General features: G+C 36.2%; 1 protein-coding gene across 2 annotated transcripts in view; it reads left to right on the top strand.

Annotated features, from left to right (window-relative positions):
• Positions 1-17,390, top strand: part of ZNF536 (zinc finger protein 536) — a 187,580-nt gene that overhangs the window by 51,201 nt on the left and 118,989 nt on the right. For both annotated transcript variants that reach the window (XM_062586751.1, XM_062586752.1), the window contains exons 2-3: positions 2,310-2,462; positions 13,714-15,294. In XM_062586751.1, coding sequence (XP_062442735.1) covers positions 2,310-2,462; positions 13,714-15,294 — 1,734 coding nt within the window. The remainder of the gene's footprint in view (positions 1-2,309; positions 2,463-13,713; positions 15,295-17,390) is intronic.

The raw sequence follows: 17,390 nt of genomic DNA on the forward strand, positions 1-17,390 counted from the left end.
GCTTTGTAGGCAGAGGAATTCAAAAGAAAACCCCTCAGCTCAGCTTTAAAGTTTTAGGAATGCTTTCACTGTGGGAAGAAAAATTCTTCAAGGTGAGGCCCCAGTTGGAATAAAGCCTTTAGAGCTATCTACTGTATGTCTACTTAAATCTAAAAGAAAACTCTTCAGACCACCCACATCTTTCTTTGCTTCATTGTTGTTTTCAGTTTGCTTTTTCAGAGGGATTACTGCTAGAGTAAACTCCCTCGTCTCTCTGCCTTGAAAAAATTCAATTTTGTGTAAAGTGAAAATTAGACTCTTAAATCTGGAAAGCGAGCTGTTTATCTTACAAATTTATTCTTTTTTATTGGGCCACACATATTCTAGATAGAAAGATAAAAGGCAAATGGATAACAGGCCATCATTTAGAATGACATATAGCAAAACATAACTAGTAGACTTATTTGGTATATTCCTCCTGAGTGGCTTGTTAGCTTTATCTATATATTTATCTATAATGTTCGTATAGTATTTATTGAAAACTAAAATAAAATCCTGTAGTTTATCATCATGCATTCTATATTTGCTCTTTAAAATGCTTTTTACACTCAGAAATTCTTTTATGCTCAAAGCGGTTTAGACATGAGTGTATACATCTTCTGAGGAGAAAAAAAGTGGGATATCTAAACTCTTTGGGAACTTGGAATTGCAGAGCAGTGACCTATACATGTTTTCCAGGATTTTGAAGGACAAACTCTGCATTATGTTATTTTACATACTTGTGAATAATTAAAAAAATGACAGTTCCTGGCCTTTTCACTTAAATATTGTGCTTTAACTCTGTAACCTAACTCAGACTAATTAGAAAATATTAAGCAAGAATACGATGTGAAAACTATCAGCTTTTGCTTTTTGAAAGTTAACTATACCTTGACTAGATATATATCTAAGATAAGCATTTTTACATATATTTTTAGTATTTTTTGTCATTCTCTATCATCGTCTTCTTTCAACTTCAAGCAAAATAGTTTAGAGTAATCGTTTTATAGTAAACAGTGAAATGTTTGTTAGTATTACTTTTTCCAGAAATATCGTATTTGGGCCCATGCTACTGTGTGACTTGTTTTTATTATAGCCAAATATTTAAGTCTTTCTTGTGTCCCATCAGTCCCATTTGAATGGCACTGCTGTGTAAACTGCACTCTGTTTCCTAACAGCTTTAGTTACGTGTCAAACTGGCAGAGACAGAGCATTTTTAGACGGTAGTTTATGGTTGAAATAATGAAGACTCTACATGCAGATTTTAACTATACGCTCCTCACCTCAACATGAACCATATAGCTCAGGTTTTGCATACAGGTGTGTTAACAGATCCATCTGTTTTGCATCTCTGTGATATGCCAGCATTGTAAATCCTTTTCAGGATGTCAACATTTGCCATGATAATTTTTGGTGAAAACCTGACCCTGTGAATACAAGATGATAGCTGGGTCTTGAACAATGACCTTTTAAAAATGCTCTACATCTTTGTAATTTTTATGTCAGTCTTTTGTAAGTTATTTTGTTCATAGCTTGCTTGAATAATAACAACTAATTCAAGATGTCTGAGGATCAGTGTTTCTTTACATCAAGAGAGAGATGTCCTGTAGTCTCAACCATTCTATTAAAATGCAAAGAGTAAATGTAGCTATGAACAGTGAAGGGGAAAACCGAGTGGCTGTGGGTGAGATGGTGAAAGAATCCCCCCTCATCTGATCAGCTTTTTCATTGACTTTCCTGCGATATTAAGTTACTCAGTAAGTGTCATGTATCATAACTTTAATTCTGAAATGTTGCTGAATAAAGTTGATTCGCTGTGTGTAGGCATTGCCAATTCTGTTACAATCCTCCTTTTTACTGCAACTCTGTTGTAATGGGAGGTTTTAAAATACTTGATGCAAACTTTTTTCTTCTAAAAACATACGGATTTTAGAAATAATTAGAAATTAAATAGATTCAATAAAGCAACATTTTAAAACTTTTAGTGGAAAAATTAATAGGAACTAGGCAAAAGAAGAAATCAAACCAGCTGCTGACACAGCTGTTTCTTTTCTTGTGTAATTCAGTTCAATATAAAGGTACCATATGCTGCTTAAAATGATGATAGGAAAGATGAAATAATTTAAGAGAATAACAAGAAAATACATGAATTGTCAGCATTCTGTCAGTTTTAAAGAATGAAATAGACAGGTGTAGTATTGACATGTTTAACTTTGTGTTGTGTTAGCAGTTTTAGTGAGAACAACTTCTGACATGTGCTGAAGTGATGTGAGAACATTTCTGTGTTGCAGACATTGGAGAAGAAGCTGGGAGATCTGTAGGAGTCCAGCAGCCAGCTTTACTGAGAGACAGGAGCCTTGGTTCTGCCATGAAAGACTGCCCATATTGTGGAAAAACTTTCAGAACGTCACATCACTTAAAGGTCCACTTGAGAATACATACAGGTGAGAGGAACACGAAAAGCAGAGCGCCATCGGCACATGCAGTGTGTGTTGTGGGGGGAGCATGGTGCGTGGCTAGGAGTCTCAACTCCTGGACTCATTAGTTGGAGAAAGCTTTCTGAGGAAGATACATGACCATCTTAAATAAACGCACAAGGAGTGTGTTATTGGATAAAGACCACTTTCGTAGAATCATCTTTTCCCAGTTAATGTTATTTCTGTCTCCTTCCCTGCTTCATCACTGTTCCCTTCAATTACCCTTGTCCTTCAATAGACATAAGCCTATTGGTTTCAGGCTTAGTTGTACTAACTGCTTCAAAGGCCTTCCTTACCATCTGCTTAGGGATTCTGTATGTTTTGCTCAGAGTTACTATTTGTGTTCAATTTAACATGCTCATTTTTAACCTCTCCCTGGTTCCTATGAATACTTCAGAGATCAGCATTTTTGCATTAGAACTCAGCAGATTTACTGTTTTACTATATATTACAGCATTTCTGCCCTATTGAGATCCACTACGGATCTGGGTTCTATCATTATTTTGGTACATCACTCATCAGGTGGACTGCCTGGCATACTGAAAAAATGTAACCACACTCTAAATTATAATACCATTTTTGTTTAAAAACAAACACACGTGTGCAGCCTGGAATTCTCATAGACATTCAGTGTATGTTCAAGAAGGCTTACACATTCCATAATTAAAATCTAACATATGATGTTTATATCCTTAGGTCCCATGGACATCACTAGAAATTCATATATGACTAAAGCCACATTGATGCTGTTTTATTCCAAGTCTTAGGTATTGTAGGAGGCTTCTGGAAAGTTTACAGAGTTGGAGATTTAAGATACTTCTCTTTATAAAAAAATATAGTGCACAGTGGAATTGAAGAAGGATTTTCTTTTCAAACCTTTCCTAAAGAATTTCAGAATTTTTGCTGCCGCTTTTTAATCAATAGACAAAATAAATTGCACAAAGAAACACTTTGCAGTACTTCCTCTATTAGTACTTCCTACTTAATAAACTCAACTGTTTCCTACTTAATGAATGTCACTGTTTATTTTTACTTCACTGAAATAGCAGATAAGCTTCTCTACCCAAAAATGCAACTATGTCCCTCCTATGTGTTTGCACAGATGTAATACTTTAATATTGAGTGTGCAAATGCGAGGCTTGATGTTGAAAAATGAAAACAAAGGTTGAAAATTATTTAAAGAAGAAAATTAGTTGAACAAATGGAACATTTTATTTATTATATTTTTCTCTTTCTTTGGATTGTGGAGTGGAGTTGACCATGATGGTTTGATCTGAATTTGAAACTTTAGCCCTTAATGTAGTTTGTCTGTTTGAATTGCTAACAGTTTTGGACAAGGTTATTCTTTTCAATATGTTGGTCTTTGCAGAAACAGTGAAACACAATGTAACTACTATTTGTGTGCTCTCAAATTAAGTAATAGTAAATAAATGGTGGTTATTGTATTGGAAAATAATCTTGTAACTACAAATTTTTAAATAATCTTTTTTTTTTCTTTTACTAACAAAGAATGTAATGGAAAATATTTTAAAATAGCCTAAGATACTCATCTCTCCCTTTTGCTTTATGGTATAGTGGTCATTTGGTTGTTATTTTAAAGATGGCAGTGATCATGCATTTGATATCTGTGGCTTAGAACTAATGGAAAGTAAATTAATTGCAGTAGAAATATGCCATTAAAATTACATATTAAAATTGACTAAATAAAATTAAAACAAGAAAAAATAAGCCATATATAAAATAACAAAAATTATGAAAACATCATACAAGCTGTTGAAACAACATTTGTGATATACTTAAAAGGCATTATAATTTTAAAATAGATAAAGATCAATTTCCATTAAGTTAAGAACAAAGTATTTGTAAATAATGACAAGAGTATGTCTAAATGGAGCAGTGTTTTACATATTAGAAATAATCATAATAAATATTATAAACATGTAAATTGGCAAATTACTAGACTTATTTAATAAAAGCTAAGTTGCTTTGCAGTAAATGGAAATGAGGTAATAGATACCAGTTATTAAACAAATATTGGTTAGTTAATACTTACAAAAAGCAGGAAACTCTGTATTGATGTCACACTCTGTCTTTATTATATGCCTGGATTGTATAACTGACTGATAAAAAACACTTTACTGTGTTTCTCCACTACATTAACTCAATTACTGTTCTTGTTCTCACAGCACCTGTTTGTTAGAGATGAGCTCAAGCAGTTCAGCAGAAGTCAGGTTCCTTCGAACATCTGTGTGTTTGGAGGCACACAAGTAGGTTGGTTTGGTATGCGTGCCAAGGCAAGACCCAAGGTCTGATCCAACCAGGAGGTGCTTCTGTGGCAATTGACCCCAAAAAGCTAGGGGAGCCTTTTCAAAATCCAGAAGAGGAAGCTAGCCTCTGTTTTAGGAGAATTAGCCACTGGCTTGGGTTGCTTTTTTATTCCCTTTTAGGGAAAAACCCTTTTAGGATTCCTACCTTCTTGACAGCTGAGCATTAGTTTCCATGTAGTTCACTACCCTAAAATGAACTTTACCAGGAAAAAAATAGAGTTTTATTTAGCATGCTCAGTTGAGTCCCAGCATGGAGTTGTAGAGGTTTCTTAACTACCTGAACACTACTCAGTCAGCAAGAACTTTAAGGAGTGATAGTAAGATATGATGTCTGAGTGTTCCTGTATGAAAAAGGGCATGCTTACATAAAATCAGAGTTTCTTCTCCTTCTTGCTCTGAAAACAGTTGAAGGAAGAGAGTGCCTTTGCATGATCCTGGGAGAAGAGGAAGGAATCGCAGTGCACAAGGTTCTCGGGCCACATGGCTTACAAATTAGAAAGAAAGAATTCCCCACAGCCCTCTGACTTATGCTGACCAGTGAATAGAGGTGGGCTGCATAATCCTGCTCCTTCAGACTGCCTATGTCAACTTGCACGACCTCTCTGTGCTAAGAGATGCAGCAGCGGGGGCAAAGTGTGTGTATGCACTAGTTGAACTCAGAAAGAGACTCCATTAAAGTGGTAGGGTAATACCACCCAAAGTAAGGATTTGGTCCCATTTCTAAAATTATAGTGATCAAGAACTTATCCAAACCATGAAGGAAAATAAATCTGAAAATTCTGTTTTTTTTAACAGATGCCATCAAGAATAATAATTGAATATAGTTACAATTTCATGTCATTCTGTCCTCCCCATACTCATATAACCCCGAAGGAGTCTAGAGAGGAAAAGTAGATAAAGTATAAAAAATCAAAGTTCATGTTATTAATAAGGTAGAATATGTTTGGGTAGACAGTTGAATTCTGTAATGATTTTAGTTGCCTCGTTATGGCTGCACACTCACATATTTCTCCTTTACTGTATTTCTTTTGTTCTCTGTTTCCAACCTAACAGGGAAGAACAGCGTGATTCGTAGCTTAAGAGCTCCAGGGCAGTCTCAGTGATGGAGGGTCTAGTGGTTATGACGTTGGTCCAGGAAAAGAGAAAGCTGGATTCCGTTTTTAACTCACGGTAGACATGAGTGGACTAGCCACTTCGGGGTTCAGCTTCCTGTTTAAAATGGTGATAATACAGCTATGAAGGTTATTACCTGGAAGGCTCAGAGGTGCTCAGACTTTGTGAGAAAGAAAACTGTCTAAGCATCTCAGACTCATCTGCAGAAGTGTCCGGTGTTTCCTTTTCTTTCTCTTCTGAAGCTAGCAAGTTAGGGTTACATCCTTCAAGGAGCTGAGCACCTTCTGTTTATTCTTGAGCACTCTCAATTCCCGCTGAAATGAGTTTGATGCATGTAGTTTTTGCTGTACGTGCCTGGGCCTCTGTACAGCACAGACATGGTTACGTATAAAAAATTAAGATTTCTTACATTCTACTTTTGACAAGCAAAAATTATGCAGGGGCTGGTTTTCAGATTACCATCTAGCACCTCAGGTTAGTAGTACTGCAGATTTAGACCAGTTTGGATTTGTGTGGTCATTAGGTGCTGAGGTATATTGCCAGCATGTCCAGCAGAATCAAATCCCTTGAGTAATGAAAACAGAATAATATACATGAACAGGCTATAGTCCTAAAGAAGGTTTGGGTTGTGCTAAACCAAGGGCACCTAAGACAGAGAGGGATGGGGAGAAAAGGCTCTGCAGGGCTGTGTCAATAGACTATGCATTAGATGCGTTAGAGACATTGTATAGTGTTACTGCATTTTCCTTGGGAAATGTGACTGGCCAATTTTAAAACTTGCTTAGATGAACTGGTGAAATACAGTAAAAATAGTGCTATTTTAAATGATTTCAATTCACATTTTCTTCCTAAAAAAAGACTGCCTGTTGCCATTCTCTGAAGGCGCTTGTAGTGGGATGAGCAATATGAATAATTAAGGAAAATGGGTATGTGTGCTCCAAGAGGAGACAATTTTGGTATTGAACATCCTTTATTCTTACATTTCTAAGATGAAAAGGACTTCTCATTTCTCTAGATTTCTCCAGATTTCCTATCCTTAACATTGTGCAGCATGCCTTTTCTCCTGTCTTAATGACATCCCAAACTTTTGTTGAAAATAATTGATTGAATTTAAATTTCCTTAAAAGTTTAAGAGGTAATGTTACAGTATAAATTTCCTACCAAACACTAAGTAGGGAAATATCCATTAGTGAAATTAACTACAGTTTCTAGGTAGCTAACAATGTGCAGTATACAGTAGGGCATGGCTAATGAACACTGCAGTGGGTGATATTTCATTATACAAATTAATGCTCACATTTTAATGGGAAAGTCACATAATGAATCTCAGCTTCAGTGACAGCAATTAGAGACACAGATTGTCCCCTTCTGGACAAGGCACTGTTTAGCAATAAGCAGCTGTGTAAAAAGTCTTCAGGTTTACAACATATATATATGCTTTGGGGGAATTAGTGTACAGTTTATATTAATGTACTGAGTCTTCCCTGCAAAGGAACAACCATATTTATCGCTCTGTGTTTTAACTAAGTAAAGACATGTAGAAAGACTAAATAAATATTGTAGATGAGATGTAAATAAATGGATATATTCAATTATAAAACTTTATAAAAATTCAGATATTTTACTGTAATGCCTAGTGTAAAATAGAAAACAATTAGTAGCCTGAGTCCAAAGCATCAAAAATATTTCCTTCTATGGGTTAGGGGTATTTCCATCTTATTTAATAGAGGAAAATTGCTAGTAAAGGAAAGTAGTAAAGAGAAGAAGTTAACTAGTATTTCTGACAAACAGATTAATTGTATGGTGAAACATGTGCAGGATCCAAAAATAATCCTACAGAACCTTTGATATTCCATTTGGTTTAAGAAGTGTGAAGTGAATGATTAGAATGATAAAAGAAATTACCATGTAAGAATAGGCATAATAATGAACTAATTAAACCATACAGCAATTCATTTCTAAAATATCTACTGCACAATGGATAAAATAGGTTATCAATAACTGTTTCAATGGTAAAATAAAAAATGCTATAAAATGTTTTCAATATTTTCATTAAGCATTATTCGCTGGAATTATAAGATATTTGAGTTCATTTGCTTTGCATGTAAGAAAACTATATCTCGTTTACAAATATATAGGATCAAATTGCAACTGACATTGTCTCTGAGTGACTGTCACAAATCCAGTGCTGGCTGCCAGGGCAAGCGCGGGTGGTGGGGTCCTTACGCCGGGGCGGAGACCTTGCTAGTCTGAGGAGCAGCACCAAGAGGGCTCAAGAGGCATAGTCACCATGCAGACTCCTTCAGAAGTCTTGCTAAAAAAACAAATAAGGGGGAAGGGAAGTGTAAGATTCATTACAGATTTTTTAAGAACTATAACTATGAAGAATTAAATAAAGATGTTCACAGCAGTAAGTGTAAATTGACAAGAAGTACAGGGATTTGATAAGGGAAACTAAAGGTAACAGTAAACAGGTGTCTGTGGCTAGTAGCATTATTGAGAGTAGGAAAAAATTCTGTGTATTTGGCTGGTTTAACAAGTGTTCTCTTCCTAATACTGGACAAGAATGGATAAAAAATTATCAGCCATATATAGAAGATTAAATAATCCACTGCCCTTTGGTCAGAAAGAAGCATGCTGACTTCAGAAGTCTTTTCCAATGATATTATACTTCAGTTCTGTCAGTAAGTAGTGAGAATGTTATGCTGTAGCCCACTATGCTTTAATGTTTTTAAAGTAAGTAAGACTGGATAACTTGTACATGAAAGTATTAAAAACATTGACTGAATAGCTCTCCAAATCATTAATGTTGATTTTAAAAAAACACATCTTGCAGCATGGAGGAAGTTCCAAAGCACTGGTAGTAGTAAAAAAGCTCAAGCTATTCCAGTATTTCCCAAAAGAGAGAATATTAAGATCTCAAAAATTATAAATGGGCTACCCTGACATCAGTTTCAGGTAAAATTACAGAATTAATTTTGTAAATAAATAAGGATTGTTAGCACAACTAATGCTAGTCAATGTATTTTATGAAACTAAGTTTCATCAAGTTGCTCTGTGAAAGTTGCTGATATTTAGTTGATAAAAGACTTTTTGATAAAATAAACTTGTGAAAGTAATTCTTTCTATGTCACATTGTTAAATAAAATAACAGTATATACATACAAAGTAGCACATAGACCTGCAGTTCCACCAGCAGTGTATTCACTTAGTCTATTTGGTATTTCATCATTATTTGGAAAAGTATATACAATCATTGTTGAGAAAATTTGCCAATGGCGCAGAAGTGGTGAAATCATAAAAATCATAGGGACAGACTGATTAGTAACTTAGTCAAGTAGGCTGTCTGAACAACATGAATTTTAAATTAACAAGATGTAAAGGAACAAATAATGGAGACATTGATGAACTAGGCCTAGGATTATGGTAGAGAAGAACAAAATGTGAGCTTTTTGTTGATTGCTGTAGCTATAGGTATAAACACAGTCTTTAACTGTGTAAGAAGAACAATATCAAGTGGAAATTTCATCAAAGCTTAAGTGAGTACCCGTAATGTAGAAAGACACTGACAAATTTGGGAAGAGTGTTCCACTCAAGAGTGAGAAGATGAACAGGTGAGCGGTTTACAGTCTGCAAGTACATTTCTTAGGGAGCAGATTTTTGATTTAAACAAATCGCTTTAATCTAGCAGAAAGAAGTTTAACACAATTCAGTAGTAGGAAGCAGAATCTGGACAAATTCAAGTTAGAAATGAGGTATACGTTTTGAATAGTAGGAGTAATTAACCAGTCAAAGTGTGTACCTAAGGATACTTTGGATTCTTCTTTGTTGCTGTGATTAAAACAAAACAGAATGTCTAACTGAAGTATGTTTTAGTTCAAATTGTAGTTACAATTTTGATGCAGGAATTGTCACGTGGGGGTCTTTGGCCTGTGTTGTGTAGCAGATCAGACTAGATGATCATAATTGTCCCTTCTGGCCTCAAAATTTATAAATCTCTTCATAATCTGGCTGTAGTCTCCTTGCACAGCCCATGTAGATAATTCCTATGACTAGTATGATCAGACTGCATTGTGAGCAGGACTGGCAGTAGTTTGAATAGGTTATACATCTGTTTTGTTTATGCAACCGACTGTATAAGTAGACCTGTTTCTACTGGGTAACATGTCTGTTTCCAGTTATCTACCAAGTTTTTGTACAGATTTTACAAGCGGCATTGAATTTTATTGTTTTATTGTATCCTGATATAAAGTAGTTCTTGTGTGATGGCTTGTGTCTTGTAAATCAGAGTTGTAGATAGATCGGAACTGTGATTATGTTGCCTGGATAGTTGGTCTATATCAGATGCTTTTTATTGTACATATCAAAATATTCACTCTTTCTGCTCAGCTGTGAAAAGATTTGCAGGAATGCAAACAGGCCCAGACAATTAGAAAGACCAGGATGGTTGTTACCTTTGTGAACTATGAAAAATGACTCCTGGATATGAAATTCAGAAAAGCATTTTGAAAAAGTTATGTTCCGTCACCTTTATCTGGAAACTTTAATTTATGTGAACTTTATTAAGGGTTAAATAACTCGTCCAGTCACTGCTCTTGGCAATATTACCAGGGTAGTCGTTACACTAGAATGAATTCTTACAAACCTCTCTTCAAAGTATGGGACACAAACAGGTTCTCTTCTAGCAAGAACTGTGCCTTACCGCTCTTGTCCCACTTCGTATTCTTTGAATGCATACTGCACACACTACTACAGTTGTACTAGGGTGCACTAATTGCTGGCATTATTTTGATTTAAATTAGAAAAAAATGGTTTTGAGTAATCCCCTTTGAACAGTGTTATCTGGCCAATTCTGTAGTAAAAAGGTAGCTCAGTATATTGCTACATGTTGAGCCCAAGTTCAGACCTTCAGCACTAGCTCATCTTTTTGGCCATTCAGTAGGTGGGGGCACCACAGAGTCAGTGTACTAAGGCTAGGAGAAATTTGAACTTTTAATCATACTGTCTCCGGCAGAGTCCTCTTTCCGTATATTACTTATGGCATTTTTGGTGAGCTGTGCCCAGATTTCCTTCACTGAAAGACAGCTCACTCACTGGAGAAGCCTTTGAAAGGAAAATGTAATGACTTCAGGGTTCAGCAATTCAACTGTTGTGCACTGTGCACTGTTCAAACTGTTGTGCACAGTGCTTTGGACTAAAGATCCTTTGTAAGTGCAAAATATTATTAGTGTTTTTGCTAATTGGCATATTTTAACTCACACCCATTTTAAATATACTTATTGCCGCAAGCAGCTCCCGCATGTTTATAGCATCATTAGTGCAGCCTATATCGCAAAATTCTCCTCATCCCTGCAGAAGTACGTTATGCAGCAGGCCACACAGCACTGGCAATAGTGGGACTCACTTTCTAATGCTGTCACCTGATGTCTAATGCACGCACACATTGAACTACCATTAGAATAAAAGGAAGTGATCAATATAATTGTGTTAAAAGATTTCTGTAAAGGCATAGGGGATGCTGTGCAAGAGCTTTTCAATTAAGAAGAGTGAAAACTCGAAAGTGAGAGCATTTGACCTTATGAAGTCTAGTATTTGGTTTTCGCCAGTCTGATTAGTTCTTAGGCAATACCTGAAATACCCGATTTGTGTGGAATGTCACTAGTGACCATTGTTTAATTGACAGTAACGGGTGGGACAAATGTCAGTATAATGGAAAATGGCTCAAAAATATTGCAGTATGTGTATGCTGTAGAAACAGCACAAATGTTTGTCCACGTTGTGCTTGGCAGCACAGCTGCCAGAGTTTACACGCTCCCAAACAGCCCCTGCAGAAATGCAAACAAGCAAACAGCCGATGTCCCTTGTCCCCTTCAAAAATGCCTCCGATGAGGGTGGTGGGGAGAGGTGCAGAGGCTCTCCCGTAGGAGGAGAGAAGTCAGAACTGACAGGAGCCATCTCAGCTCCGTGACTCTTGCACTTCAGAAGCTGTTTGCATTTGCACGGCTTGCACTGAAAGGCAGCCCCTAATTCTTGCAGGTGGAGTGCCAGAACTTAATTAGGTGATTGTAAAATACTCGGAAGTTGCACTGTTGAAATCTGATTTCTCCTCTTATGCTGTGTGGACCCAGGCCGAACGCATGAACCACGCTAATTACTACCTCTTCCTCTGCTGAACACCTATTGTTGAGGTGCTGCCCTTTTCTCCTCTAAAAAGGTCGATTAGTGCAGTTGATGTAAAGCTCTCATGTCTCACGTTTAGCTTTAGGATTATATTACGGATTTAGAATTTCCACTGCTTATAATTTGCTTTAGTGCTGTCTGCATTACCATAGGTATTCAGCCCTTGTTCGTGGTCAGTGCGCCTGTTCGCACAGTGCTGTGTGGCCATCCTGACTCTTCTGATGTTGGATCTTGTTAGTAAATTCCTGTGATCAGGGAGAGGAGAAGTGGCCGGAGCACTCTCCAGTCTTTCGATTGAGCTTTAGCTTAAACAAATAAAAGAGTTTGAAAGTTTTGGAGCTCCCTCATAGAAATAATTGCCAATATTGACAGGGCAGTATTAAAAAGAAGCCCTCGGGTCTGAATCACAGGGCAGATCCCTGTCTCTTCTAGGGAGTGTTTCTGTACTTCCTCCTCTAAAAGGAACTCTTCATTGCTAGCAAATGCTCTGCACAAATTTAGCTGTGCATTTGTTTAGACATACATTCTTTTGAGATATGTATGTATGATGATATTTCAGTATTTATTATATGTGCATCTTCTAGCTATTTTAAGGTATCGAAAGAACAATAAAAGCTTAGTATGGAATTCCAATATATATTTAATTCATGCAAATCACCTTGTGTTTCAAAACATTATTCAAGCTGATCCTAGAAAAGCGCTTTTGATAGGTAAATTACACATTTTACTAGTTGAGCATTAGAAATGCCATTAGTACAAATCTAAAGGACTGCAAAATCCAGTAGATAATGCTAATTTCAAATACAGAAACTAAATATGTTTTGTACCTTTTTATTACTCATTTTCTTTTTAATTTTATTGACTACTTTTTATTTTAACTATATGTTCTTACATGCTGCAGTCATAATGTACTGTAATGATATTAATATTTTATAGAAGCTGTATTTATAGTTCTTTATTTAGAAACAATGCAGTAGGTCTGCAGATCTTTGAATCCTTCTGGAATGGTGCCCTCCAAATAATGATAAATTACTTGTGCAGTATGCCATTTGCTAATTATATCCATGATTTACTGCAGAGCAAGACTTAAATCATTCATTTCAGTCTTGCGTAACAGTGCCATAAAATTTTTAGGTTTAAAAATGGTTTCCATGTGTATAATTTAAACAAATTTTAGAGCAATTGTATACACAAAATATTGCAACCATCCATTTGTTACATTCTTTGTCTCTCTTTTTTTTTTAAAGTTGTACTTTTAATGATTACTGTGGTTGAAATTGTTATGCTTCATTTTCATAATCGTAGCTTTTAATTCTACAACAGTTTTCTACATGTTAGATTAAGAGAAAGATAGCTAATTGTGTGTAGATAGTATGTCATTCCTGAATAGCCTACATTGCTGGAAACCCATTTTAGAAATGTTCAGTTTATGAAATTAGTCTTCAGTTAAAGACATTTCTTTTTAAAAAATGAATTATTAGTTGTAAGATACTTCTGTTTTCAAGCAGGTAATGTTGATTTTTTTTCTTCACTCATCCATGCACCAAAGTGCAGTAAACTCTCTTTCTTTATATTTGTCTTTTTATACATACCTATAGGTGAGAAACCTTACAAGTGTCCACATTGTGATTACGCTGGTACTCAGTCTGCATCCCTCAAATACCACTTGGAGCGGCACCATCGGGAGCGACAGAATGGAGCAGGACCACTCTCGGGGCAGACTACAAGTCAAGAACACAAAGATGAAACATCAACTAAAAGTTCTGTGTTTATCAGACCAGATATATTGAGAGGAGCCTTCAAGGGGCTTCCTGGTATTGATTTCCGAAGTGGCATGATCTCACAGCAGTGGACATCAGGAATGCTTTCTTCTGGAGATCAGCAAGGACAAGCAGCTGGCATGTCATCTGAGGTATCTTCAGAAAATATGAAGGGTTCAGACATATCTTCCAAAGGAACACATTTCTCTGAACTTGGTCGTGCTTATCAGAACATGGTTGGGAATGGTGTGAACTTCCAAGGGTCTTTGCAAGCTTTCATGGACAACTTTGTCCTAAGTTCCTTGAAGAAAGAGAAAGAAATGAAGGATAAAGCCCTATCAGATCCACTTTCATCAAAAGCTCTCGGCTCAGATGGTAGTGAGGAAAAGATAAATAGCAAGTCTTCACAGCGAAAAACAGAGAAGTCACAATATGAACCTCTTGACTTATCTGTAAGGCCAGATGCAGCTTCCCTCCCAGGTTCATCTGTTACTGTGCAAGACAATATTGCTTGGCATGGCTGCTTGTTCTGTTCCTTCACAACTTCGTCTATGGAACTAATGGCTCTGCACCTCCAGGCCAATCATTTGGGCAAGGCTAAACGTAAAGACAACATCCTAGGAAACAACAAAGACCAATCTAGAGAAGTTTCAGCCGCAGTTAATAAAGTGAGCTTGCTTCCCTCCTCCGTGCAGTCCAGCAAAGAGGCAGTAGTTTCAAACATGCTTAGCCAGCTGGACTCAACTTCAGAGAAAATGACCCAAGGACAGAATAAAGAAACTCTAGGGGAGCAAAAGAATACTGCCTGGCCCAGCCACATGGAGTCTACCTTTTGTAATTTTACGACAGACTTCTATAAGCAGTTTGGTGTTTATCCTGGTCTTATTGGCACAGGAGCACAAAATTCTTGCACCAGTAATGAAGCTGAAATAAAAACACAATCTGAAGATGACCCAAATACTCTGCTCTCTGACTCTGTAAATAAAAGTGCTACTGATGACCTTTCTGACATAGCTTCATCTGAGGATATGGAGTCTTCCAAGGAAGAAAACATTGAAGATGAGGACATTGAAACAGAACCAGATATTATGAATAGGCAGTTGTCTGCCCTAAATAAAGAAAGCAGTGAAGGAAGCGAGAATATACAAAGTGCAGTCACTTCACAGTCAACGCAAGGGCTCGTATCTCCACTGCCACAAGCGTCAGAAAAGCAGTGGCACAGTCAGAATCTTCTGTCCTCCCATGAAACGGCACAAGGAGTGATGAAACCCGAACAAGTTCAGGGTCCACAGGTCCTGGAGAAGCAGATGAACATGTTGTCAGTCCTAAGAGCTTACAGCTCTGATGGCTTAGCAGCCTTTAATGGACTTGCAAGTAGCACAGCAACTAGTGGATGTATCAAGAGACCTGACTTGTGTGGTAAGTTTTAGATCTTCTTTTAGACCATTTCAGAAAGCACTTGTGCAGAATCATGAAGCTGCTCTTGAAATATACTTAGTCATGTTTGTTAGTAATACATTTTTTTAATGTTAAAGCCAGTGGGCCAAATTCTATCTTATATGTGGTCTACTCCATTGAAATCAGCAGTGCTGCATGCATATACTTAAACAGGATTTTAGAAAGAACTTGCTTCTTAAATTAGAGTAGCAGCAATATATACTATCTGTGCTAGTGGCATCTGAAGGGCATATTTACTGCTTTAGCATACTCAAAGGAGGAAAAAGTTTAAAAAATTTACATGGTAACTTGCAAACTTTTCAGTATTTTGATACAAGTAAGAACCCAAGAAAAACACTGGATGCTTTGCCAAGCAAACCTTGCTTTCTCTCTCTCTCTCTCTCTCTCTTTTTTTTTCTTTGAATTTGAGTGCATTCAGTTTCCACAATATTAATGAAATCAAATGCCAAGTGGATGGAATGCTTCTACATGTAGTAAGGAGTCATGTTTTTTTTTGTTTTTTTTTCTCTCCTTTTTCTCCCATTGCCCTCCCCTTTTAATTACATTTTTGTAATCTATTTCAATGGCACCCACATGGTGGTTGCCTTTGACCATTCTGACTGTTCTAACTAGAGGTTGTACAAGTTTTGATTTGGCTAACTAAGAGTGTGCCTCCAGGTAATTAAAAAAGCCTACCAGACAAACAAAAACACCTTTTACTCTTATTAATCTCTGATTTACAAAACTGCAGTCTTCCTCATCTCACACATCATATTTGACAAAACTGAAAGTTAAATCCATTTGGAACAAACGAGACTGGGGATTTTATCTCCTGTTTTGTATTTCTGTTGTTTGAGAAATATTTTAGAGTGTAAATCCTTTGAAAAGCAGTACCAGTTTAAAAAGTAGAGTCAGCAAAGGCCACAAAAACTTCAGTAATGCTCTTGTTTCATTTAACCTTCAAACTAATCAGAAAACTCATTGTCAGAGCTGAACATGCATAATAAAATATATTCAAGTTAAAAAAAAAAGAAAAGAAGAAATAATCAACAATTTTAAAAACTGGCAATTTAAAATGTAGCCCTAAATCCGCAAACACTTAAGAATGGTTACCCTTTTTAACTTAAGGTTAGCAAGAGGTTTGTTCAGCTTTACTAGGGTAATATGTGCTTAAGCCAAATCAGTAGTTACACTTGGAAAAACTGCATGGACTGTTATGTTAGAGCCCCTTCTTTAGGTCTCTGTCTGCTATTCCAAGTGTATTAGCTGATCTGATAAATAAATAAATAAATAAATAAATTTCTCCACACACAGTTTCTTTCACTTATTTCATAGAGCATTTTGGTTTCATGGAATTATCACTACTAAAATTGAATCATTAGCCCAAGTGTTTGCATGGCCTTACTTGAAAATTTCTGCTTCTTAGTTCACTAAGAACTAAAAGAGTTGGAAATATTTCAAGTTTCTTCAAAATCAATTGGTAGATTTCTGACATTTTGAAAATTGTAGATAGCTGCTTTCAGTTTGCAGCTGGTAAAATCCTAAAATCGTGGAGTTCTTTTTTGCTCTCTACTTGTATAGTCAATCAGTTACAAAGACAGAAAAATAAGGCAGAGAAATGGCTATTTAAACTAATAAGTAAAGAAAATTGAAAACTAATATTAGTTGCTCTGTCTAAAATACCTTTATATTTCTTCCCAGACGTAAGATTTTTAAAACAACAAAACGCTCTAACATTATTATTGAAATGAGGTCATGGTACTTCCATTAGTTTTTTGTTTCATCTTCCAATCAATTTAATAGACATTTTATGATGGCTGAGTTTATATGAATTTAAAGACGGTATCCCTTTCACAAGCTCTGCCCACTGATAATGTGTTTGACTTGAAATATGAAGGAAAAAAAAAAAGAAAAAAAGACCCAGAAGCTTGTCTGTTCTACTTTTTAAGCCATTTTTTAATGGAAAATGCAGTGCGAGTCCTCCTTTCTCCCCCTCCAAAAATAGCATTCTAAAATTCTTAGCTTTTTTTTTGAGTATTTGCAGAACACAAGTATTAATGCTGACTATTTAAATGTAT

The sequence above is a fragment of the Rhea pennata genome, chromosome 13, assembly GCF_028389875.1.
Source record: "Rhea pennata isolate bPtePen1 chromosome 13, bPtePen1.pri, whole genome shotgun sequence".
Taxonomy (NCBI): domain Eukaryota; kingdom Metazoa; phylum Chordata; class Aves; order Rheiformes; family Rheidae; genus Rhea; species Rhea pennata.